The sequence below is a fragment of the Eptatretus burgeri genome, chromosome 6 (assembly GCF_056783735.1).
Source record: "Eptatretus burgeri isolate ZD-2024b chromosome 6, Ebu_testis_v1, whole genome shotgun sequence".
Lineage (NCBI taxonomy): Eukaryota > Metazoa > Chordata > Myxini > Myxiniformes > Myxinidae > Eptatretus > Eptatretus burgeri.
Window position 1 is genome coordinate 31,023,966 of NC_140966.1, and position 27,662 is coordinate 31,051,627.

The 27,662-nt window shown below is 42.5% G+C and overlaps 1 protein-coding gene across 3 annotated transcripts in view; it reads right to left on the minus strand.

Annotated features, from left to right (window-relative positions):
• Positions 1-27,662, minus strand: part of PPWD1 (peptidylprolyl isomerase domain and WD repeat containing 1) — a 78,781-nt gene that overhangs the window by 44,877 nt on the left and 6,242 nt on the right. For 2 of the 3 annotated variants that reach the window (XM_085884462.1, XM_085884460.1), the window contains exons 5-8: positions 24,756-24,942; positions 10,405-10,665; positions 8,451-8,641; positions 281-470 (exon numbers count right to left, since the gene is read on the minus strand). In XM_085884462.1, the coding sequence (XP_085740588.1) occupies positions 281-470; positions 8,451-8,641; positions 10,405-10,665; positions 24,756-24,942 (829 nt within the window). The remainder of the gene's footprint in view (positions 1-280; positions 471-8,450; positions 8,642-10,404; positions 10,666-24,755; positions 24,943-27,662) is intronic. The other variant, XM_085884461.1, reaches the window with a different exon arrangement.

Consider the following 27,662-nt stretch of genomic DNA (forward strand, 5'->3'; position numbering starts at 1 on the left):
TGAGCCGTGTATAATATGTGATATTTTCTAAATCCAAAGAGGGCATAACTTGACGAAAAAACGAAATTGACGAAACACCCTGACACTCGAACTTATCACAATAAAGCCATGTACCAAGTTTTAGTTGAATTTGTTAAAGGCTATTGGGGGGGGGAGTCGGAAAAGCCACATGTGGGACTGACGGACGGACAGAGACAGACGGAGAGCAAACATATAGCCCCCTCTGGCGAAACCGATAAGGGACAAATAAGGTTCACGCAACGGAGGCTTCAGACCTTACCATATAGAAGCGATTTTTCTTGTATGCTGAGCAGAAAAGTGTTGGGTCACCAGCAGTTGCCTGCAAAGCAGGGTTATCAGAGGCTTTCATCTCCATAGTGAGTGCAGCTCGAAAGGCATGGGTTGGGCCCTGGCACAGCGCCAGCTGCAGCACTCGTATATTGTCCTGCTTGCCCAGAATGCGTACGCATCTGATGGGCACACACCAACACATAAACTCAAGCATGATACAAGCAAGCCAACTGCGACCACAATCACATCATCATAAAACCCTCTGTGATTTATCTTCCATGGGCTTAGATTTTTTTTTCACTTCTCCAAAGTCATTAATCAAAAAAACATGCAAAACTTTTACAGTGGGCATCTATATAGGGTGTCCATGAAGTCTGTGCAACTTTGAACTTTTATAACTTTTGATACAAGGGGAACAAGGAAATCAGACACAGGTGGAGGCCATTCAGCCCATCATGCCTGCACGACATCAACACAACACGAATTATCAACACGATATCCAAAGAAAAAAAAATGCGTAGATGTAGAGATGATAGAAACAAACTATAAATGGCATATAAACACATAATGACCTCCGTCACCGAAGGTGGACAGAGGTTATGTTTCCAATACCATTTGTCCGTCTGCCTGCCTGCGAGCAGGATATCTCAAAAAGTTATACACTGATTCGGACGACATTTGGTGGACAGGATGAGGGTGTGACTAGGACGAAGTGATTAGATTTGTGAAGATCCTGATCTGGCTCCTTGAATTTTTTAAAGTAATTCTTCATAATTGAGGGATAAGGCCAAAACGATATATAGCACAATTCTCAAAACATGGACGGATTCGGATGACACTTGATGGCCGAGTTGGGTAGGTGACAAGAACAAGCCAACTCGATTTTCGTTAAGGTCTGGATGCAGATCTGGCTTACCAGTGTGATACAAAATGTAAACTGCTCAGCCTAGAGAAGGTATGCGCTCCACTGAGTACCATTCTAGTTCATCAAGGTTTGTTACTGTTAATGCTGTTATTAGTATCGCCCTGAAGGGGATGCGAGACTATTGCAATGCCCCTATCTGTTTGCCTGTGTCCGCATCTATATGTATATTTTTGCTTTAAAAATGGTTTTCTTTGCAACCGCTTGTCTGATTTGTGTGAAACTTTAAACATAGGAGACTCCCCATGGGGAATATTTTGTTGCTCACTCTGACATCATAGGTCACGTGGTATGGCAGTCATCTTGGATTAAACGAAAAAAAAAATAATAATATCTCTGAAACCGCAGATCGGAAAAATTTGAAACTTAGCACATTAATTTCAACTGCCAATGGGAATTAGATGCTTGGAATGATGACATCATAGGTGAAGTGGTAGACTAACTGATTTGCTTGATATCCTTGTCTTAAAAATCTGAAACTTCATACACATAATCTATGACCAGACAGAAAAGAAATTATTAAAATTTAAGAGAAATGAAATCGGGTGCAGGCAGTGGTGGAGGTGCACTGCAGTGGTGGAGGAAGCAAAGTGTGGCTATGAGTGGAAGGATGTCTTGCTGGGAGGATGCAAGTTGCGGGGTACCTCAGGGATCAGTATTCAGACCATTTGTATTCATTATCTACATCAACAATTTGGACAATGAGGTAAAGAGTAGGCTTTCCAAATTTGCAGTTGACACAAAGCGAGGGGGTGGTGATCAGATTCAGGAAAGTATTGATACTTGCATAGATTGGGCAAAAGATTGGCAGACGCAACTTAACCTAAGCAAGTGTAAGGTGTTGGTGATGGGTAAGAACAATGGAAATAGAGAATACATGATGCAAGGGGTAATTTTGGAGCGTGTAACACAGGAGAAGGATCTGGGGGTGGTAATAGATATGGGAGGTAAGCAGGCAGCACAGTGCCAGGCAGCTATATGTAAAGCAAATAGGGTTTTAGGTTTTATTCGGAGGGGGATCATTTATAAATCAAAAGAGGTGGTGTTAACATTGTACAGAAATTTAGTGAGGGCCACGTCTAGAATATTGTGTGCAGTTTTGGTCACCACAATTCCGGAAGGACATGGATGCCAGAGAGAGGGTTCAGCGCAGGGCTGCCAGATAGATTCTGGGCCTAGCTAGACTCAGCTATGAGGAGCGCCTCAAGGAGACAGGGCTTTATACACGAGAAAGGAGGTGGTTACGAGGAGATATGATAGAGATGTATAAGATAATGAAAGGTATCGATAAAATAAGTGCAGATGAATTCGTCAATGGAGTAGACAGTGATAGAACCAGGGGCTATAGCCTGAGAGTAAAGAAAAGAGTTAAGACGGTAGTAAGGCAGGGAACTTTTACTCAGAGAGTTGTTAATGCATGGAACGGCCTCCCTGGAAAGGTAGTGGCAGCAGAAACAGTAGATAAGTTTAAATTAGAATTAGATGGGTACCTGGAAGTTATGGAGATTAGAGGGGTATAGGGATGTTGACTGGACTTTTCAGTAGTTTGAGTGAGCATTGATGGGCGATTGTGTGCATGTGTACAGAGTGCTGTTAGTGGGGGTCTTGTCAAGGGGTGTTGTGTGGTTGATGTATGGTTTTAACAAAACCCATGCCCCCTCCCCTGGGGAGAAGGAAAAGAAAAAATAGATACAATAACTTTAAATAAATACTTTAAAATAACTTTAAAATGAATAAGGAATTTAAAAAAAAAACTGATAATTTTTTTTTCCATTTTCTTCCTTGGATCAATGATGAGCTGCACTCACTATTGAGATAAACTCGTACGGTGTTCACACAAGCATGATGGCCTAAACCTGTGTTGGATTTCCTTGTCTCTCCTTGTATGCTGTCATGTGCTTTGGCAGCCACATTGTTTTTTGTTGTTGTTGTTTTTTTTTTTTTTTAAGGAAAGAATCTTTTTCTCCAGAACCGCTTTGCAGGTCGAAGTGAAACTGCACACAAATGATCGACTATAGTCATGCTGCATAAAGTTTGAAAACTATGACGTCATAGGTCACATGTTCTGGCAGCCATCTTGGATTTACCCAAAAACCTTCAAAAATCCTCTTCTCCAGAACAGCTGGACAGATTGAGGAGGAAACTTCACAGACATGTTCCCCATGACTTGGGGATACTATGGTGATAAAAAAAGAATTGATAGGTCACGTGGTTCGGTGGCCATATTGAATTGAAGAAAAATATTAAATAATGTTTTCTCTGGAACTGCTCAAAGCAATATTTACCATCTAACACCATTGCTACATACAGTGTGAAAAAGGTCATGTGGTGTGGAAGCCATATTGGATAGAAAAAAAAAAACGAACCTTATCCAATCAAGACGAAACTTCACACATGTGATCCCCTACCCAATCATGGGCAGAGTGAAAATTTTCAATGGCAGAGGTCACGTGGTTTGGCAGCCATGTTCGTTTGAAAAACGAAACTTAAAAAACCGTTTTCGCCGAAACCGCTTAACACATCGATGTGAATCACATCACATTACATGGAGCAAGGGGAGTGGATCATAACTGCAAAGTTTCAAATCGATTGCCGCAGCAGTTTCTGAAATACAATTTTAAATATTTTCCTTGAAACCAATGTGTTTGCCAAACTACGTGACTGATGACGTCATTGTTAAATAAAATATGCACATAAGGGTAGTTGATCATCACTGCAAAGTCCAGTTTAATAGGTTATTTGATTTCAGAGAAATAATTATTTTATCATATCCAATAAACGACATCTTATATACTACAGAGAGCTGTTTGTGTCTGTCGGTGGGTGGATCATAAGCGCTGCCATTTTGCAGGTGATGGCTTCCCTCCTCTCTGCAAACGTCACAAGCACCGCCTTTGAGCTAGGCCATGCCTTTCCCTCCAGCCACCCAGAAATCGTGGCCATATTTCTCTCTTCACAGAGCTCAGTATATTTCGAGGCCTCATGTACTTTTGAAGACTGAACAACGCGTCTTCTGTCATTAAATAAAGGCACCGTTTTGAGGAAACAAAGGAACATTTTGATTGCAACTCAAATGCGGAAATGCATGTTTTGTTTGCCATGATCGTGGCAGCGGTCCAAGAGACACCACCCAATGAAGATGAATTAATTCTCATAATAAGCAGAGGAAGGAAAATCGTAAGGTCTTTCATTTAAAATACTTTACGTTTTCACCCGGGTTTTAAAAGCTTATAAACAAACTGATGGATATATAACACACGTTATGTGAAGTGAATGAACATTAACATCGGCTTCATCTTGATATACCTGCATCTGTAATTAATTAGTTGGGAGGCCGCCGGGGAAATTGCCGAGAGATATTTATTTATCTGTACATGTGCACTTTTGTACACTCAACATTACGTCAGAGCTTATGTACATTTTAAAATCTAAAACAACGTGTTAAAACTGAACAAGGTACATTTTCATTGCAACGAAAATCATCATGATGAATATTTGACATCTTTAATTTAAAACAAAAAAAATTGTCCTTTTGTCGGCATTTTTTTATGCACTGGATGATGTTGAGATGTGTTACGTTACCAAGTAGCGAGCTAGTGCTTGCCAAGCCAGCCATTCCTTATCAACGGTTTTGAATGGAGTGCTTGCTTGAGTGCTTAAACCATTTGGCGAACTCTTCACAAGAAACGTGAAACTGAACACAAGCAATTACACTTGGTAACTAAAGGCCCTGTCACACCTTGACGATTTAGCCAGCGTATGCCGATTTATGAAAAATTTGTCTAAAACGCTGGTACACGTCGAATACGTTATGGGTATGTTTTGTATTCCTTAATAGCACACTGAAAAACACTGCCATACGTCGTAGTACGCTGGCTTTAAACGTTGTACTTTTGGGTTTTCCTCAAATTTTTTCATGCTTGAAATTTTACGACGTATGCCGGCGTATGACTCACACGTTCCGCTATGCTGGCCATAAGTTGTAGGCACGTTATGCGATCGTTGACACACGTCGAAACACGTTAATGTAAGTTACTCAAACATGTCGAGGTAATGTTTAGTGTACCCGAAACTTATGAGTAACGCTTTGTAAGCACGCTCCACGAACGTTGTTCACACTTTGCAACACGTTACTTGAAAGTACTACTACTACTACCACCACCAACATCACTAAATTCTCTCGAATTACTACTACTACCACTACTAACATCGACATCACAAAATTCTCTTGAACTACTACTACGACTACTACCAACATCGACATCACTTTATTCTCTCGAACTACTACTACTACTACTGCAAACATCGACATCACTAAATTCTCTCGAACTACTGCTACTACTACTACTACTACTACTACTACTACCAACATCGACATCACTAAATTCTCTCGAACTACTACCACTACCAACATCGACATCACTAAATTCTCTCAAACTACTACCACTACCAACATCGACATCACTAAATTCTCTCAAACTACTACTACTGCTGCTACTACGACTGCTACTACTACTACTACTAATAACATCGACATCACTAAATTTTCTCGAACTACTACTACTACTACTACTACTACTACTAATAACATCGACATCACTAAATTCTATCGAACTACTACTACTACTAATAACATCGAAATCACAATTCTCTCGAGCTACTACTACTTACATCGACATCACTAAATTCTCTCGAACTACTACTACTGACATTGACATCAACTCAACATGGAGTATGGAACACTGACGGGTTCCTCTTGTGAAGCCCATTTTTATATACCAATTCCCCTAAACGCTGCCAATACGCCATTATACGGTAGCTGTAAGTTAGAAACACGTTCAGTAAGTTCTGTGGTCGTCCGGAAGACGTCAATCAAATTCGTCTACATACGCCAATGTGCGTTTGAGATACGTTACACATAGGTTCAAAGCACGTTACTCGTAGGTTAAAAATTAAGTTTCGGGAACGCTAAACATTACCTCGACGTGTTTCGACTTATGAGTAACTTACAAGTAACGTGTGGCCGACGTGTGTAAATGATCGCGGAGCGTGCCGAGAACTTATGCCAGCGTATGCGGAACTTGTGAGCCATACATCGAGTACGTCATAAAATTTTCAGCATGCTTGAAATTTCACGACGTACTAGACGTACCACGTAATATGCCAGCGTACTTCATTGTTTTTCAGCATGCTCCTAACGTATACACAACTTACCCATACCGTATTCGACGTGTCCCAGCGTTTTACACATTTTTCATAGGTCGGCATACGCTGGCTAAATCGTCAAGGTGCGACTGCGATGTTGACACTTCCAATTTTCAGGCGGTTGTGATTTAAATCGGCGTGCGGCAGGTTTTTAACAGAGAACGCCACGAGTTTGTCGGCGATACGTGCAGTGCGCTATGACTAAGTTAAACTATCGTTGGGCATAGGTTGTGAACGCCAACAACAGGCGAAGCATTCGTTGGTCTAAGTTATCTTTAACACAATGAAACGTTCTGTGCCCGTTACCAATACGTTATGCAGACAAACAACACGTTATGAATACGACCAAAACTTTAAAAACCCTCAAAACTTAAGCGTACGCCAACGTTTTACGTGCATTTTTATACGTTGCCATTCCTGGCTAAAACGTCAAGGTGTGAAAGGGCCCTAACGGAAGGAGGGGAAGGCGAAGGGTTGGGAATCTAGAAGTACTGGTGTGTGATGATGAAGAGGTGGGATTGGAGGAGGCAGGGGAAGAGGTGGGATTGGAGGAGGCAGGGGAAGAGGTGGGATTGGAGGAGGCAGGGGAAGAGGTGGGATTGGAGGAGGCAGGGGAAGAGGTGGGATTGGAGGAGGCAGGGGAAGAGGTGGGATTGGAGGAGGCAGGGGAAGAGGTGGGATTGGAGGAGGCAGGGGAAGAGGTGGGATTGGAGGAGGCAGGGGAAGAGGTGGGATTGGAGGAGGCAGGGGAAGAGGTGGGATTGGAGGAGGCAGGGGAAGAGGTGGGATTGGAGGAGGCAGGGGAAGAGGTGGGATTGGAGGAGGCAGGGGAAGAGGTGGGATTGGAGGAGGCAGGGGAAGAGGTGGGATTGGAGGATGCAGGGGAAGAGGTGGGATTGGAGGATGCAGGGGAAGAGGTGGGATTGGAGGAGGCAGGGGAAGAGGTGGGATTGGAGGAGGCAGGGGAAGAGGTGGGATTGGCGGAGCCAGGGGAAGAGGTGGGATTGGAGGAGGCAGGGGAAGAGGTGGGATTGGCGGAGCCAGGGGAAGAGGTGGGGTGGGAGTCTGGAGGGACGCGGGAGGGAGGAAGAAGGTGTGGGCTGGGAGGACGCAGGTGATGACGAATATATGATAGGTCACGTAGTTTGGTGGCGATATTGGATTGAAGGAAAAAAATGAAATAATGTTTTCTCTGGATAAAGAGGACGTTGTGGGTCATGTCCGATCGAAGCAGAGTTGTATCAAAGTGGGGTGGCATGGTACCTGGCCATAACTGCTAGCAGTTACAAAGCATAGCACCTCTAGTTGTTAAATTCATAATTCACTTGGATTTCTGACGAGGCAACGTCAACTACAATTACTAGATTTGGGTGAGAGAAAAAGCTCAGGAAGTCTGACACCATTAAAGACACACACCAGTCAATGGTGAACGTTAATTTGCAATGTTGCACAATTTCTTTGTTTCCGAATTACAACTTTCACATATCACCTTGTACCAGTAAGACTGGGGTCCCTGCCACTCTGCTTGAAATGTATGATGGTTCTTGAATAAGGTCTTCCTAGGCAAGTGGATCAGTAGACATGGACCAATTGCTTGGCCACCTCATTCACCTGACCTGACCCATTGGACAACAATTTATATTGCGATGTAAAACTGTTGTTTACTCATAAAAAACACATTTGCTTTTTTTCACTGGATGAATATTCGCTGCACGAACTTAGTACTACGATGACAAATGCATTTCAATAAATTACTCAACATCAACTGAAGAATGTTTTTAACAAGCTGGAAAATCAGATTGAACGATGTATTACAAAAGATGGCAATTATGTTGAAGCCTAAAAAATTGAACTGTATTGAGTAAGAAGTTTATGGATTTTGATTCCATACACTATTTAGAGTTTGTTTCTGTCATGTGTACATGAAAAGTTATGAAAGCTCAAAGTTGCACAGGGACTTTATGAGCACCTTGTTTGTACTATAAAATCAGGCCAAATGTGAAAATGCAATTTACTCTTCCAAACTTCTTACCTGTTTGTTTCTACATTCACTACTTTCACCCCCAACATTGTGCCATACAGCACAAAATGCCCTGTCTCATCGAAAATTATGTTGGAAAAACGTGCTGCATCGACTTTATCAATCTCCCTCTCTGTCGCTATGCGCCGTCCAAATTCCATATCGGGAAGTTGCTGCTTCATCTGTTGCAACTCGGTGAACATCTGTAAAGAAGTAGGAGAGGCCAAAAAGCTATCACAATGTGCACAACATGGCATTTAAATGAATGTCCAACAACATAAGTTTATGTTGGAATTTTTTGAAGTTACACAAGACATTCCAGAAACTGATAATTACAAAATCTCTCTCATCCTTATGCCACATCCCATTAGGTTGCAGTTGGCAACTGTAGAGCATATGTACTTGGACCAAGTCTTCCATGAAATGGCTGGTCTGGCCCGTCATTCGATATAAAATGGACAGAAATTTGTTTGTGTTGTCGGCAATAACTCTGCCTCTGTCGAAAGATACCACAAAATATGGATCATCCACCAACTAACGTTAGCAAATGAGTCCCAAGCTTCACGTCCTTCTGAGGGATGCCCTGCCCAAGAAGCACCAGATTGACAGTTTATAGTTGGCCCAAGAATAAAAGCAAAATTAGACAGGCCAACGATACATGTGCTAGTTCTCATGCGCAATTCTTTTGGACTGATAATTACAAGATGCTTGGTACTACAAAACTTTAATATAGATACAAGGGTAATTCCATGGGAAAAGTTACCTGGTGGCTATTTTATAAAAGTACATTTTTCATTCAACCTTATATACCATATGACAGATCATGAATTGAAATAATTGAATTTTTGCAATATTCGCTTCATCAAGCAGTGTCTGTATACATTGCGGTAGCATCTCCGGACGTTTATTAAGAAACGTCCGGAGATGTTACGTCCGTTACATTACATTTTCCATCGTACTGCCTATTCGGTATCATTAATTCCTCAAATAAATACTGGGAGTACAATGACGTACCTATATCAAGCTGCTATGCCAGATTTAGTCTTCTGTCGTAGACCACTTCACAGAAATTTGTGAGCAAAACGACCATCATGCTAAAGTGGGTATTTTGACGGTTACGTCTGTTACGAAGATTCATCATACCGTAGCACTCAGGCAAAAATTCTTAATCTCATATAATTACCATTTCCTGGCACCTTTGTGTTCACTGCACAAAATAAACTCATACATTTGGTACGATAACGTTGTTCTTCATGAAATATTTTTCAGAACTGCCAATAAGTTCAGTCTGAATGTAACGTCCATTACGGTGGAATTACCCATAAAGAGAGACATTTTGAAGGACATCATCATAAAAAGAAAACCACAAAGCTTTTTGTTGCGCTTTCACCTGAAGAGAGCACAACGAAAAGCTTTATGATAATGTCCTTCAAAATGTCTCTGTTTATGTCTATATTAAAGATAATTACAAGATTGAATCATGATCAAATTTTACATTTTAGATTACTATGTAAAAAGAAATGAAGTACTATTAAGCAGCAAATGTGACTTCAGCAATCTGTCAACTCTTGCTTTTGAGGAAATATATTTGGCTGTGATGCACAACATGTCACACATGCTCCTCAACCAATTATAGACAACATGTGACTTCCTCCACATAATTTACTGGGAAATTCACTTTGCTGCTTCATGGTACAAATTTTTCATGCATGGATATGAAATGGAAAATAAATACATGGATGAAGAGCTGGAGTAAATCTTGATTTATGTATTTTTTAAACTTTTGTTTCATTTGAAGTTTTCACTGGACTTGAGCTCGTTACAGCACAGTACAAGCTGCCACAGGTTCCATATATGTGAGGCCCAACATCTATACATCAGGCTTACGAGCCAATTTAACAAATGATCACAAGTAACATACAAAACACAAGAAACAATTTTTGTGTCATGGCCAATCTCTTCGCACCTTCAAAGATTCGTCAAACACTCGAATAAGTTTTCCTGTGAGGAAGCGAAAGACACGCACACGTCGGTCAGCCGTGATCGTGGCCATCCTACGTCCATCTGGTGAGAAGGCCAGGCCCGAAGGGTATGTTTTGTGCCGAGCAAACTCGTACAGATCTGTGTCCGTTTTGTATTGCCAAGATATGTTTGATGGAAAGCGAAAGTCATGCAGCAGGCCAGTCCAGTACTCGAGCATGCCGGTTCTGTCTGCAGAAACAACAACCTGTGAAAACGGCAAAACAAAATCCAAAGCACTCCATTACTCAACAAGATCCAGTCCCAAAATGCTGCACAATCAATTAACACTCATATAAGCATCGCTCTACACAAAATTATATTTTTTCCCTCCCAGTGCAAGTACGTTATTCTATCAGGCTGGTGCATGGATAGCATCCTTGCCTTTCACTTGTCTAATCTGGGTTTGATTCCTCGCTCAATCATAAATTATTGTATTGGTACGTTACATGCAGATGTTGCCTTGATACGTGCACCAATATTGGTTGGAGCATTAACAAGTTTCTTTCATTAAAAGGGCAATTCCGTTTTAGAACATGATAAAATGCTAAAATTAAGAATTGCTCTAAAGGGTCAGTCAATGCTGAAATGCTTTTGCTGGATATCCAACCCATCCAGAACAAATGAATATCTTTACCAAAATAACCTTTGATATGAATTTTGGGGGTGAATTGATAGAAACTGGCATTTTTTTCAAATTTTAAAGTTTTTACAAATTAAATTTCAATGTCTATTAATTAATAGTAATTAGGATCCAGCAAATTTCTAAATATTATTGACAACGAAATGTGACATCATTAATGCCCCGACAAATTTTAGAAAAACTCTCATCGTATTTGTGGATGTGAGATAGGATATGCGGCAAGCTTTTTAAGAGAATGTCCCAAACAACACACGGAGGTCTAAAAGTTTTGACCATGCTTTAATTCTTCAAGTTACAATCTTGGAATTAAAAAATTTCTCACTTCGACTTGAAAGTAACAAAAAAAAAACCCCAACCAGAAATTATTCCACAAATTTATCTAAATATAATAAGCTCTTAAATTTTGTCGCATACAACACATCACGTGTCGTACGGGACATATGCCATAAGACACGCTTTAATGTTTGTATATTATAACATGATTTCTTTAGTGTATATCCGAAAGATGTTTGATTACAAGTAAGGCAGTTAAGCTGTATTAATCAGATGTGTATCAGCCTGAAAATTTGGGATATTTGCTGGTGCAGACCCTCATTTGTTACTGAAGGAATGAAAATTTTACACTCGATGGAGATCAATCATCTGGCTGAAGTATCTTTGTACATGGATGCAGGTAAATAATGAAAAAGGCAAAACATCGGGTGTGTGACAAGAACAAACTGATTAGATTTTGGTAAAGATCTGGATCCGACTACTGAAATATTTAAAGTGATTCTTCACCATTGAAGGATAGGGCCAAAAACTATGTATAGCATGATATCTCAAAGAGTTGTGTACGGATTAGCATGAAACTTGGTGGACAGGTTGAGTGTGTGACAAAGATGAATTGAATCGATTATGCTGAAGATCCAAATCCGAATGCAATAATTATTTAATTTTTCTAAGTGATTCTTCACTTTTGAGAGATGAGGCCAAAAACTATATATAGCATGATAATTGAAAAAGTTATTGGGCTTGATACGATCCACTGGATTAGGCATTGCGTGGTGGAGGTATGCGCTCTACTGAGTGCTCTTCTAGTTGATGCAGTATTTATATGATATATTGTATATTATGGAAGATAATTTATACTTCATGTGTTGGCTTCGGCCTTTACGCTTCATTATGTACAGGTCAAGTAAAATGCTACATAGATCTATATTGATACTGCATGTCCTTCTAAATGTACAAATGTTCCATGTGAACTTCACTTAAATTCAGATCAAGGCCAGGCTACTGAACTTGATGAAACATCTGCATTGGGTACAAGTACTTGTTTAAATTTCTTTATTTCTCAACCTTCAAACCACAACATTGAGTGAAAATTTGCCAAATAATATTACACTCTTTCATTCCAGTGAAACAAAATAGTGTTTTCTTCTTAAATTCAAGTCATGACCGAGAATATCAGTAAGGAGCTCGTGTTATCACACAAATATAAATGCATTTTTTATTTAAAACAAAATTTGATCAATGTTTTCACAAGTAGGGTACTACACGTATATTTCAGTATCAATTCGATAAATAATTTGTTCATTTTTAGTAAAATTAAAAGTCTTTAATTGCAAGTTAATAAAACAAAACAAACAAACAAAAAATATATAAAAAAATAAAAAATAAAAAAAACTGTGATGGGTTATGAAAGTTTTAAACCTGATGATGTTATTACCGTTAAATATCCTGAAATGTTATGCTTGTTGATGAATATAAGGGAGTGATGCTTCCTATTTTTCTTAAATTCCATCTGTATTTTTTTCCATGTTGAGAGATATTTGGACCAAACTGGGGGCAAATAAATGTAGCCTATTGCCCCCATGTATTCTTAGAAGTGTAAACAGTTGACTGCCTAGTTTTAGTTTCCATTTCATTATTAATAAAAACGTTCTTCATGTATTCGTACATGTATGTACGTATATGTGCACTTGCATTCAAGTTGTGGCGTATGACACATTTTCATTTTTTTTTTTGAAATAAAAATGATATTTTAATTACAGCAGTTGCTTATTAGCTATCACTTTCCACGTTTTTTGTTGGATTCTCTTATATTTCAGATAAACCGACTGTTTTGACCCTTGTTAAACTATAATATTTGACATTTTTTAGAGAAGTCCCATACGACACATTTTGGATGTCCCAAGACACATCTTTCTCAGAAATGTTTATCTTGTTTACCTGTTCATTGAAAATGTTTTTGACTACAGTTAGATCTAACTCTTCTTTGGTATCTCGGTTAAAATTTGAAATGAGTTTCAATAAAATTTTCATGTACAACTCAAAGTTTTGGGAATAAGTTAATTTTTTTCAAAAACATGGTTTTTCTGCATCCTGTACAACACGTCACAATTTTTCACCTATTTCACAAAAAAAAAAAGATTGATCACTCCAGCTGACCAACGATTTATATTGCCTCGTGGTAGTACTGTGTTATTGCCACAAAACAGATCTTCATTCCTTATTTGTATGGTCAAAAGGCTGGAAAGTGTTGGCCAAATGGCCCGCACAACACGTGCAGAATCGCCCGAAAGATAAAATGAATCATCAGCGGCACTGGCAAAACTCCAAATTACTGCCCCAAGTAGATGTAGATGAACATCTGGCCTGGACAACCTGTTCGTGGCAGACTTGAGCCAAACATGCATGCTCTGCAAACTAACAACCCCATATTATAGACCTGGTGCAGAGACGACGACGATGGTCTAGTGCCAGCATAGTAATGATCCATATTATTCATGAAAAAGCACTCCAATGCAGTAAAACTTGTTTGAGAGGTGAAAAAAAAATGTTTAAAATGTTTGAGGTGAAAACTGCCAGAGGGCTGCCAATTTCACACTGCTGTCACCTCAATTCCTCATCTGTCGGTCCTGAACTATCAAAAAAAACATAGTGAGACTTTGCCACCAGAGATGGTACCCATATCTGGTCTGGCCCATGGTCTATCCAGGGCCATGATCTTTTCTAACCTCGTTGCCCACTTCATCCCCCTTCACCAACCATCACCCCAATCTCTCCTTCCAAATTTCCAGTTTTCCCTCCTGAGAGTTTCCTTTTGTATCCATCTTGTCCACACCATGCGTCCTCTCCTGCCCCTCATCACTCCCCACACCAATTGCTTGTCCAAGTCTCCCTCTGTCTTGCCTTCAACTTGCAGTTGGTGTTTTCTCCCTCTCGCAATTGTTCATTTTGAGTTGATGCGTTCAGTTTACTAATACTCACTCTTCCATGAGCCTCGACTACATATACAAAAACTTGGAAGTGAAAACTTGAATACAAGCTTTGACAAAACAGAAACAGCTGTGGTTTTGTCATCCAAGTGGCATAATTCCAACACATTAACAAAGCGGTGAAAAAGAAGAAGAAAATCATCCTGCCACCGACTTTACTGCAAATCCACTTTTGTTCATCATATCCACCATGAATGACTGCTGATGAGACAGCATAATGTGGCCAATAGGAAGGATATGTGAGCCGCTTAAAAATATTATACAGTCTGTTATGTGCTGCATGAAAAATAGAAATATAGAACATGGTTATGGACGACAAGTTTTCAGCTTTTACAAAATAGCTTTTCACTTGCTGATTTAAACAGAAACATGACAAAGCTGAAACCAATGACACATACCATTTCAAAATACAATGGTGACTGTATTAACACAGACATTTCACGAAATTGGATGTATGGAACATCATTTTACCTTTCAACCGAGAAGAATGACTCAATGCTCCACCAATATGAACTCCAACAGAACTTTAGTGACTTGTTCAAAGGATATATAATGAGCTCATAACTGTCCTAACACTTATTTGTACTCCCAACTGCACTTATTTGTGCAACATGCTTTAGTGTCCATCTTGATTACCACATGTACTGTGACACCCCCCCCCCTTCCTTCCACAGATCTCCTAATGTCTCTGTTCCCTACTGGTGTTGCGCTTCCCTCCACCGCCCCTCGTCTCCTTCTCCCTTTGTTATATGTTCTGCGTGTTGGCTCATGAGTCTCGACAAAGTATACAAAAACAAAAAGGGGGGGGGGGGGAAAAATCAACAAGTACATGCGAGTAATGAACTTTAAATTTCTAGAGCCCTGATGCCACTTCAAATATTTTCACTTTGTGGTGTATACATTTTATTTTAAAGAAAAATCTGAATCTAAATCTAATGGTATGGACTTATTTTGTATAGAATACAGGATTAACAAATTGAGACAGAGGCATCTTCAGCAGCAAGATGCTGGGGAGTGAGATGCTTCGAGGTCTCTGATAGACAAGGTCTGAAATGACTAACACACTCAAACTTTATGCCAATGAAGTTTTTCCAATACAGAGAAAAGGCACTGCCCATCCTAGAAAATAAACAAAAGACTTGGGCAATGAGAATCACCAACACATTGTGAAGACTTTTACAGATTATATTTTTTTGGAATACAAAGCCAAGGCTAATGGAAGAGCAAGGTGACAAAGAGTTTTAAAAAAAAAAGGCAATGTGGTGACATGCATATAGTCGTGGCAAAAAATATTGGCATCCTTGCACTTTTTTCAAATGACACAATTTTCTCTAAGTCCAAGTTGAAATTGACAAAAGTATTTGGTCTCCACAATTCATTATTTCACTGTTAATATTACAGAACCTTTGTTTTTGATTCAGAGCTTAACATATGTTACGAATCTGGCAGCCATGAGCATACAACAGACAGGTCCTATAGATCAGTTATATCGGTAAGTATGTGTTTCTAGGTAGTGTCCCGTCCTATGTTTAATCAGTGATTAATTGTACGTGCGCCACGAAATTCTTTTATAGTTAGGATTTTTACACCACCAACAACGACAACAACGCCCATCTTCGCTTCTTCACCAACTACTACTACATCCACTACAACAACGCCACCTTCCAGCACTCGACCAGTTGCCATTACGCACGTGTTGTTGGCTGGGGACGTGGGCGGAGCTTTCCTCCGCTTCGAGGAGGGGGGGAAAGTGTTTCCTCCAGCCAATGAGCGGAGGGCGAGCACCACACGAGCGCCCCAGCCAATTGGGAGGCCGCCACGAGTCGCCTGGGGCGGGGGGGGTGAAGAGAAGAGCGGGTGTGCGTGAGGAGGTCTGGTCTTTTTCCCTTGAGTCTGTCCAGAGAGGATCGCCTGCCTGCGAGTCTGTCAGGACGAGAATCGCTTGCCTGTCTCCTCTGCAGGCGCTCGCTGTCTCGTCGTGTGCCGGAGGAGCGTGCTGGAGCCCGACGCTGCCCTCCGTACCCGGCGCTTGCAGCGGCATCGAGTTGCAGAAATCATCAAGTTGCGGCGGCATCGAGTTGCAGCGGGTTCAAGTCCCGCCGAGCCGGATCGTCAAGGGCCGCACGAGGCGGGAAGGTCCAAGCTAGCTCTGGTCTCCAGCTCACCTTTCCTCGGAGCTGGAAACCTTTAATAAAGACCCGACGGGGTCCATTTATTTGGGTGTGTGTGTGTGTGGGCCAGTCTTCAAGTAGAATTGTGTAAGTGCTTTCTTTTGCTCATTGTACATTACATTCATTATTCGTGATAACTCTGCTCTACGTTTCCCTCCCCGATTATTGTTATAAATAAATATCCCTTTTGTTGAATGTACCAGCTCGTTTGTGTTTCTTTCATTGGTTTAGCACCTGTGTATTGAGAGATAGCGGGGGTAAATTGTTCATTTGGTCCAGCGCGGCTCTGGTAACTCCGCTCGGTTGCGCCGGATTGGAGTCGTTACCTGCGACTCAGATCGGACAGTCGGCCGAGGGTGTGGTTCCCTGGTAGTTAGACTGCGTGGGTATTCAGGTCTATTGAAATTGGCAATTGACCCTACCCCACGTGGTCGACCTATTGGCAATCTTCGGTCCGATAAGGGACCCGTCGGCTCCGAGTTATCCGGAGTGACGACCTATAAATTCCGGGTGTTCGGTGGAGCCGACTCTACTGCTCCCCCTCGCGGTCGTGCTCGCCACCGAGACTTGGCACCACAACAATATATCCTTTTATATCACAAAATAAAAATAAATGGCATTGACAAAACGATTGACAACCCAGACTTAATATTTGGTAGCACACAGTCTTTGGTCAAAATAACTGCAGTCAAGCACTTCCTTGAGCCATGAATGAGTTTTCTACACCTCTCTACTGGCAGTTTAGCCCACTCTTCTTATACAAACTGCTCTAGTTCTCCCAAATTTGAAGGGTGCCTTCTCCCAACTGCTGTTTTCAGAACTCCCCACATGTGTTCAATGGGATTTAGATCTGGACTCATTGCTGGACACTTCAGAACAGTCCAGCATTTCCTCTTGAACCATTCCTGGGTGCTTTTTGAAGCGTGTTTGGAGTTATCGTCCTGCTGCAAGACTCATGACCTTCGACGGAGACCCCGCTTTCTGACACTGGGTTGAACATTTCGCTCCAAATCCCTTGGTAATCTCTTGATTTAATGATGCCATGCACACATTCAAGGTACCCAGTGCCAGAGACAGCACAGCAACCCCAAAACATCACTGAACCTCCTCCATGTTTGACTGTAGGGAAAGTGTTCTTTTCTTTGAAGGCTTGTGCTTCTCTCAGGCTTCTTTTGTTTTGTTTCTTTGAAAACTTCTCTCAGCAGTGGGGTCCGCCTGGGTCTTCTACCATAGAACCTGCTTTCATTAACTTGGCGACGGATGGTGCGAGTTGAAACTGTCGTATCTTGTGTCTGAAGGTCAGCTTGAATCTGTTTGGCAGTTTTTTTTTTTTTTTTTTTTTTTTTTTTTGTATACCTTGGTCGAGGCTCGTATGAGAGCTAACACACAACTCACAGCAAGGAGGCATGAGACAAGAGGGGCGGGAGTGGAAGGGACAAAACATTAGAACAGACACAGGTGAACTGTGGAAGGAGAGGGATGGGGATGGGACGGGAACATGGCGAGGGAAGATGGACATTAAAGGGACTTTCAGGAAGGAAAGCAGGAGAATTGAAGGAAGTGGGCTTGGGTGGATTATCGGGGTAGAAAAGATCGAGGATTTGGATGGGGGGAAGATAAGAGGTGGTGGTGAACAGCTGTTTTGAAAGCCTGAAGGGAAGAATGGGAAAGAATAGAGTGAGGAAGTTTATTCCAAAGGCAGGAAAAAGAGGAATGAAAGAGTGAAGATGAGCAGTGATTCGTGATTTTGGTAGTTTTACCAGAAGGGGTTGTTGGCGGACCTTGAGCGCCCTGTGGAAATGTGGTTGGGACAAATCGCAGAGAGAGCAGGGGGGGGCAAGGCTGGAGAGGAGTCGGTAGAAGACAGAAAGACCACCGACCAACCTGCGTGTGATTGAGTGAGAGGCCCAAAGACTCAGCTTCATTGCGTGGAGATGCCAATGATCTTAAAAGCCCTGGTTTCGACAGCGTGAAGTCGAGAAAGGTGGGAGGCAGGAGCACCAGCCCAGAGGGGAGCAGTACTCATCAGGCTACGGACAAAAGCTTTGTAAGTGGTCAGAGCTCAAGAGGCCGAGGAAGGACTTGGCACGACGGGAGGATTCTCAGTCGGCGACTGGCTTTTGAGGCAAGGTTGGAAATGTGACTCTTCCCAGGAAAGGTCATGGCAGATAGTGAGACCCAGAAGCTTGGAAAGAAAAGACTTCTTCCAGAGGATTGTTGAGAAAGTGGATGGGGGTTTTGTAAACGGTCCTTTCAAGAGACATAGTGAGAGTGTGAGATTTGTCTGGATTGAAAGACATGTTCACGTGTTGGACCAGTTTGTGATTTTATCCAGATCTGCAGTGAGCGAAGAAGCTGCTGCTTGCCGGTCTGGGGGATGACAGATGGTACGGCAGAGGGTTGAGTCATCGGCAAAGAGAAATAGAGGATTTTCCAGAGAGTCCGAGAGATCATTGATGAAAACCAGAAAAAGAACAGGGCCCAGAACGCTACCTTGAGGAACTCCAGCCTGCACAGGAAGAGGGGATGAAAGAACTCCATTTAGGGCCACACGTTGACTGCGACAGGAGAGGAAGTCTGCGAGCCATGAGTGGAGATGGCCTTGAATACCATGGGAAGAGAGTTTGGTGAGTAGGGCAGGGTGCCAGACTGTGTCAAAAGCACGTGATATGTCCAGGGATACGGCTCGGATTTCCTGTCTGGCATTGAGGACCTCCATCCATTGATGGGAGAGCAGTAGCAGCATATCTAGGGTAGAGTGACCTTGGTCTGAAACCAAATTGATGATTGGAAATCAAGCCATTGGAGAAGAGGAAGGATTTCATGTCTGAAGCGATGATGGATTCCATAACCTTGCTGATGATTGGGAGAAGGCTGATTGGTCTATAGTTACAGGGATCTGTTTTTGCACCTTTTTTATGCAGGGCAGTGATGTTAGCAGATTTCCAAGCAGATGGCAGATGACCTTGGGAAAATGAGAGGGTGAATAGAACAGAGAGAGGGTGAGCAAGAGCAGAAGAGCAGGCTTTGAGGACACGTGGGCTGATGCCGTCTGGACCGGTTGCAGAATCTGACTCGAGGTTTGCTCTCCACCTTGTCAGGAGAAAAGGATACAGAGTCCAGGGACAGTTGGGTGCGACTGGGTAAAGTGGGTAGAGATAGTGATGGGTTTGGGACACAAGATTTAGCTGCAAACACCGAGTTTAGACATTCAGCTTTATCACGTGTGGAATCAGCAGTGCGGCCATTTGAGGTAAGGGAGGGATGGAGGGGGAACATACACCAGAAACAGATTTGATTAAACGCCACCAGGATTTTGAGGAGGGAGAGAGGTTTGAGAGTTCAGACTTGAGATGAGAAAGATGTTGTTTTCTGGCTCTCCTGAGGGTAGCTACACACTTGTTCCGAAGCTTTGTGGAAAGAACTGAGATTGCCCTCAGTTGGGTTTGCTTTACATGAGGCAAAGACAAGTTGTTTCAGGACAACTGCCTCGCCACAAGCTTCAGTAAACCAAGGGCGGGAGGAAGGGTAAGACAACTGAACACGAGAGGGGATAAATCTGTGCATGAGGGAGAGCAAGTTTCTTTGAAAGAATTCCCAGGATGAGTTGATGTTTGAGAAAGTAGTGATAGGAGACCAGTCTAGGGCAAGTTTGATGGCTGCTCGAGACCCTGCCAGTCGGCTTGAGTGAAATGCCAGACTCGACGGCGTGTGAGGTGGTTCTCTGATAACAGCCAGAGAGATGTCCACTTTAATAAGGACGTGGTCAGAAGAACCAATTGGAGCGAAGGAAGAGCAGCAGATATTGTCAGGGAAATTTGTCAAAATCAGATCCAGAAGAGATGGAGTACCATTGGTTGAGATCCGGGTCGGGAAGTTGACCGATTGAGTCAGTCCCAATGAGTCACAGAAAAGCTTTTGCTGATGTCCCATGTCAGGTGAGAGAGGTACCCACACCTAGCCAACTGGCGTGATGACAATGGAAGTCGCCACATAAGAGGAAGAGAGAGTTTGGATGAGAAGATAGAAGATGGTCCATGTTTTCGGAGAGTGAGGTGTAGATGGAGTCATCACTGTTCGGTGGACGGTACAGTACACATATAAACATGAGGTGGGAGTGGAGGGGAAGCCGAAGCCAGAGGTATTCCTGGGGGTGTGGGGGGGTGAGAGCAGAGCAGGGAGAGTGAGGAATAGAGTCTTTGATGAAGAGAGCAACACCTCCACCAGGACGAGGCTCAGGTCTGTCATACCGTAAGAGGGAGTAACCAGGGAGAGATACTTGGGAGTCAGACACGTCTTGGGAGAGGAAAGTTTCTGTTAGGCAGATAATGTCTGGTTTGTCAGTGGCAACCTGCATGGAAACATCTGAAAGGTTTGAGCCAAGGCCCCGGATATTTGAGGTCCACACTTTTAATGAAGAGGTAGGGAGGAGGCTTTTGGTGCAGGAGGTGGAGGGGGGCGGGGGAGGGTCGGACGAGGGACGAGGGGGGAGGTAAGGAGGGTTGCTGAAGGAGTGTGAGGTATTGCAGAATAGCGAGGAGGGGGCCGAATGAGGAGGAGAAAAGGCTCTGTGGTGCTGGGGAGAGAGGGGGGGACAAGAGACAAGGAAGATGGCAGTTGAGGATTTGAGGAGGTGGAGTGAAGAGATGGAGGTGAGAGGGCAGTGGAGGGAGGCAGGTTGGTGTATGAGAGGGGGGGCAACTTAGAGAAGGAAGAGTGAGGGGGATGAAAGGTGGGAGAAAGGTGAGGGGGGAATTTTTGAAAGAGGTGAGAGGGAGGCTTGGAGGGAGAAGAGTGGGATGGTTGCTTTGAGAGTGAGAGTGAGGGGTGAGGGGGTGAGTTGGCACTGAAGTTGGAAAAAAAGAATGGTTGATGGAAAGCGAGCATCCATGGCAAACTGTGGTTTTTAAAACCTCAGTTGTTTTTAAAACAGTTGATCGAGGAGTTTTCTCCACCACTTGAACAATCCTTTGCTGCAATCTTCGATCAAGTTTTCTCTTGCGGCCACGTCCAGGGAGGTTAGCTACAGTACCATAGGCCTTAAACTTCCTGATAACATTGTGTCCACACAGGAACATGAAGGTCTCTAGAGATGCAGCCTTGAGATTGTCCATGCTTGGCTTCAATCTCGTGTCTGACCTCCTCAGACAATTCTCTGGTTTTATTTCTTTTCTCCATGCTCATTGCAGAACACACAGTGACTCAAAACAGCAAAATAACTCCTTTTCTCTATTCAAACTGGTTGAATAAGTGATTTTTATATTGCAGACACCTGCAACTCACCATAGGTGAGTACAATTCCAAAGTAAAGGAGAATCACCTGCTTGAAATCTAATTATTTCAAACAACTTCTAAAAGATGCCATTAATATTGTCCAGGCCATTTGAGGAATTATGTGTGAAATAAGTACAGATTTCATAATTATTTTCAGCTTTTTTTGTTTTGTTCCACTGCAAACCAAAGAAATACATATGTGGATAACAAAAGATTTTTTTTTAATTTCAACAATTTTCTCAAAGAAATGGTGCATTATTTGAAAAAAGTACAAGAGTGCCAATATTTTTGGCCACGACTGTTCAAAGTCAAGGCTCATGCTAGTACACAGAATAGATCAACACAACAGAACAAAAGGAAAAAAAAAGAGAGAGAGAGAGAGAGAGAGAGAGAGAGAGAGAGAGAGAGAGAGAGAGAGAGAGAGAGAGAGAGAGAGAGAGAGAGAGAGAGAGAGAGAGAGAGAGAGAGAGAGAGAGAGAGAGAGAGAGAGAGAGAGAGAGAGAGAGAGAGAGAGAGAGAGAGAGAGAGAGAGAGAGAGAGAGAGAGAGAGAGAGAGAGAGAGAGAGAGAGAGAGAGAGAGAGAGAGAGAGAGAGAGAGAGAGATATATATATATATATATATATATATATATATATGAAGGACAAAATAGAGGGAGACTTGGACAAGTAATGGTTGTGGGACAAATGAGAGGGGAAGGGGAGGATGCATGCGGTGGACAATTGAGATACAACAAGCAAGGGGATGAGTTAATAACAATGAGAGAGAGAATAAGCATCGTAACTTTCATGTAAGAGAGTTGTGCTAGTGGGTTAATAGGGGTGAAAAGGATTGAAGGTAGGGATGGAGGACATGAGATGGTGGTGCGCTGCGAGCTTGAAGTAGTGGAGGAATGGTATTTAATTGAACCATCTCAGGAAGGCAGTTCCACAAACAGGAAAAAGAATGAAAGAGTGGAGGTTGGAAGAAAGCTTGCACTTCAGGATTTGAAAGTGGAAGGGGGGTGTGACTGAAAGAACACGTGCTTCCAGAAGGATCTCTGGAGGGTTGGAGACCTGAGAGAGCAAAGTGAGCTTCGCCAAGGATGTTGAGAGTTTTTCATGCCACAGAATTCAGGAGAGTATTGCGATGCTGGCACCACAGCTCACAAGCAGCTCGAGTGGTAATCCATTGAGCTTCGTACAATAGCCTTATAAGGATTCATACAGTTCTGATTTATAAGGAATTTTTATTTTGTACTTGTTTTTGTTTTCAATGTCAAGCCTCGTGGAAGAACTGGAACATACAATAGATCAGGATGTGACGGAACAAAAGGTACAGTAGAAAAAGAGGGGGTGTAGCATGCTAACAACAGGGTTAAAATGACCGTTTTTACAGCCATTTTTCCCTGCTGTGCAGGGGTTGGGCTTTTTCTTGAGGCAATGTTTTATGGCCGGATCCCCTTCCTGACGCCAACCCTGGTCGCCTCTTACGACACACGGATATGGTACACCTATTCTTACCGGGGGAATACACCGGGACCAGTACACTGGCACTCATTTCGCCGACCTCGGAAGGATGACGGCCTGAGTCAACCCCCTGGTGTTAATTCAGCAGCCAACGGGGCTTGAACTCAGGACCCTGGGATCCCAAGCCGCCACCCTCACCACTAAGCCAACACCAGGCTTTAACAACAGGGTTGAGGGACAAAATAGAGGGAGTTGGAGAAATAAAGGGTATGGGGAACATTGAGGGCTAAGTAAGGTCACAAGGGGTGAACAAGATGGATATAGCTACAAAAATACATGTAGGGGGGGGGGGGAGGAACAAATGAGTGGAGGTGAACAGCGAGTCTAGATTTTGGGAGTTTCACCCAAAGGGGGTTAATGGCAGACCACATGCACCCTGCAGAAACATGGGGGAGGGGTGGAGGGACAGACCACGGGGAGAGTACTGAGTGCAAGACCAGAAGGGAGGTGGTGGAAGAAAGAGAGACCACTGAACTGTCGAAGATGGGAAGGTGAAAGGCCCATGAACTCAGCTTCAGCATGAGAGATTATAATGATTTTGAAGGCCTTGGTTTCCTTGGCATCAAGCTGAGCAAGGTGTGAGGCAGGGGCGCCCGCCCATAGGGGAGAGCAGTACTCCATCAAGCTGCAGATGAAGGTCTTTTTGGTGTATAAGAGTTCAGGTGTGCCAAGGAAAGACTTTGCACGACAGAGGATGCTCAGTCGGTGACTTGCTTCGGAGACCAACTTTGAAATATGTTTTATCAAAGAAAGATCATGGCTGATAGTGAGGGCCAAAAGTTTTCGTGAATAAGAGTTTCAGTGAATACTAGGCAACCCGTGAGCCTGTTGGGTTCCCGTTGTGACAGCGGTTGATGACAAAAATAATTTCAAGAAAAAAAAAAGATAGCTCCAGCGAACTATACTGCTGAGGTTGTTTGCATTGATCAAATTCTCCAAAAGAGTACTTGACTGAATAGGGAATTGATTTTTTAATAATTTTTTCATTGCCCGATTTGAATGAAACTTGATGCTGCACACCACAGGTGAATGGTGAGTAAGGTGGCCCTAAAGTTTTTGCGCTATCGTGTACCGTTTTGGCTGTATTTCGGGAACATACATACAAGATAAGAGTTTTAGTAATATATAGATAATAAACTTCTTTAAGAGAATTGTCAAGAAAGTAGATGGGAGAGTTTGCTGGATGGTCCTTTACCAGAACCGCAATTTTTCAGTAAAAGAGAAGCTCGTGTTTCAATCCTTTCATTGACCAATATAAAACACAAGTTTGACATTTAATCAAAAACTACAAATTGCTGCTAAACTATGTCATACAAACAGACTATTGTAACTGTGATTCAGAATGATGCAATAAAATAATCAAATCAGCCATGGTCCTCCAAATCTCTATTAATCTTTGCATGTGCAAGCAAATTCAGCACAGCTTGGTCTTTCTCACACCCACCTTAAAAATAGGGTTGAATCGGATAAGGGAAAGAGGATGTGAATGCACTTTGTCGAGTTTGTGGATGGGCTGGTTGGACCCCCGCCCGTCATACACGAAGATCTGACCACTTGTTTTTTCCGAGCAAGCAACGGCACAAATGGCCTCCCCAGGAGAGTATATCCACTCGCAGCAGCCTGGGTGGAACCTGGTCCAGGACAACAAATGATACACACTGCCCTGTGTGAGGTCCTTCAAATAGAAAACGACCATAACGACAACCACATACTGCATCGATTTGTCCATGCACATCTGAGTTGACCAATGACAGAGGATGCCCATGCAATTCACGGGACATTCACAAGAAAAAAATAAAATACAATTAGGCCATTGGCCAGATATGGCCACTGTAAACCCCCCCCCCACCCACCCCCCAGCAAACCTATGTTTTTCTGAATCCCCTGGATATACTGAACACGAATATGAATGTTAACATTGAAAATTTTGGGATGCACTACCTGTTTTGACCTTTTGAATAGGGGTACCCTAAAATTATACTTTTATCGATTTGCGTCGAATTCAATATGGCATGCAGAAGGCCCAAATGACATCCAATATACATGTATGATGTATCAAATTTAAGATAATTGCATTCTGATCATCTGTATATGTTTAACAGTGTTGTACATTAAATCTAAATGAAATTATACACATTTGAATATATATTCCCTATCTTTCGAATAAACACAAAATCAACACTCCGTATTCCTCAATGAATATATTTGACATTATATGAATTTTATTGCAGGTACAGACAATTTAATGATAGTGAGAAATGGTTTTAATTTCCTTATATTTCTTGAAATGAGACATACAGGAATGGTGTCGTTGTTGGAATGGGCTGTATCCTGAATGGAAAGCGAGTCGTCACAGTCGATATTTGTTTACATATTATTTAAGATATATTTCCAAAACATTCACGTTGAATGTTCAACTGAAGATAACAAGTTACTTTAGATGTATTTTCTTTCTCATGGTATGATTACTGATAAGTTATAATTAATGGTAATTAAGTTAATTAAGCAAGGAAATTAAGTTATATATTCCAGTCCAAATCAGAAATATTTAAGAATGCGATACAACATTGCAATAATTAACACCGAATGAAAATATGAAGTTTCAAGTCCTGTTTCCTTCTATTTTCAGGTTCGTACGAGCTGTGCACAACATAGTCAACTGATGTCTGACCAGCAAGCAGCAGAAGGCGGCCAGGAGTGAGAAGACCCACCTCCCAAGCGTCGGAAAGATGATAGCCATGGAGGCTCGAAGTCCCGATTGGAGCTCGAATGCATTGTGCACATCCCTGGGTTTCAATATGGCCCTATGGTGCCATTATCCACAACCAAGGATTCCACAGCCCGACTAGCAAGGTTGAAGGAGATCCGAGACAAGAGACTGGCGCAACCACATGGATCAGTCCAACGTATGACAAGTACCTGTGATGCAATACCAGATTCCCTTAATGAGTGTCACGGATATCACAGAGAATGCTATCAACGATTTACCATGAACCTCAGGTCCTCAGTCACCTCTCCACTCCTTCAGATCCATCTACTCCATCATGCTCCAAGTTAAGTTGGAGGGATTCATCAAGGGACAAGGTACTGTTGTCATCTGATTGCATCTTCTGCAACTCAAAGGGGAGACGAAAGGTCAAGAGCAAAGGGACACACACCACTGAAGGCTTAAGCCAGTTTGAGTGTGACGGATGGCGAACAGTTCTCGAAGTAGCTGAAAACAAATGTGACGAGAAATTACTCACACGGATAAGAGGTCATGATTTGTTTGCTCCAGAAGTGAAGTATCACAAATCCTGCCGGGTTATCTACACACAGAATGCAGACAAATGGAGAAGTACAAGCACAGAGGACAAGGAGAAACAAACAAACCTGGCACAAGCAAACAGTCAGGCCTTTGCAGAAGTTCAGAAAGTCATAGAAAGAGATATCATTAGAGGCAAACACATGATCAAACTGTCAGAGCTTTCAGCATTTATATTGGCAGCCTACAGCATACGGATTTCGCCAATCCCAACTTCCGTGGGGAAAACCTTACAGCCAAGTTAGAGAAACATGAGAAGTACAAAGACTCATTGGCGTTCTGTAGATTACACTACACAGGAAACTTCCAAACTTACATAGTCTACAATGCAGACAGTGGCACATGCGACACGCTAAGATGTGCATATGAACTTGGTTCTCTTGACATGGTCCAATAATCTGGTAGATATCTGCATCGAATGATCCTTGACACTGAAGCCACTGAAGACCCTTTCTAGGCTGCCCAAGTTTATACCAGTTCTAGCTAGATTAGGAGACATGTGGGAAGTACCCGACGACCTGATGGATGACCTGGACGAGTTCACCTGTGCGTTATATGGAAGACCTCGTACTTGGAGCGTCAATGAGTTGCGGTTCATGAAAATGAATGAGCTGTATGTGAAAGATGATGACCGTCTCTCCCTTTCGAGCACAATTGACATGGGCACTCTCCCTCCATGCAAGAAGAGCCTGGAGCAACACATCCCGAGAGTCAACTTCCAACTTGGCATTTGGAAAAGAGCCCATGTTGCAAATCTTGAGATCCCTGAGCCAAGTGATGGACATGGGTGGATTTTAGTTGAGGGGAAGCTGGAGCCTCATTGGTATGAGGGAGGGGTCCTGCCACAGCAGTTGGCAGACATCGCTGAAGATTCAGCGAACATCAATGATTCAGACTCAGACTCGGACATTCCAGACGAATAGGACTATCTTAATGGAGACAGCGCAGAGTCTGACAATGAGTAGGATTAGTTGCAATTCAAGTTAACGACAGGAACATTCATTTCTATTGGAGTATACTTCTGTTTTGAATTGTTTAGAATATGTT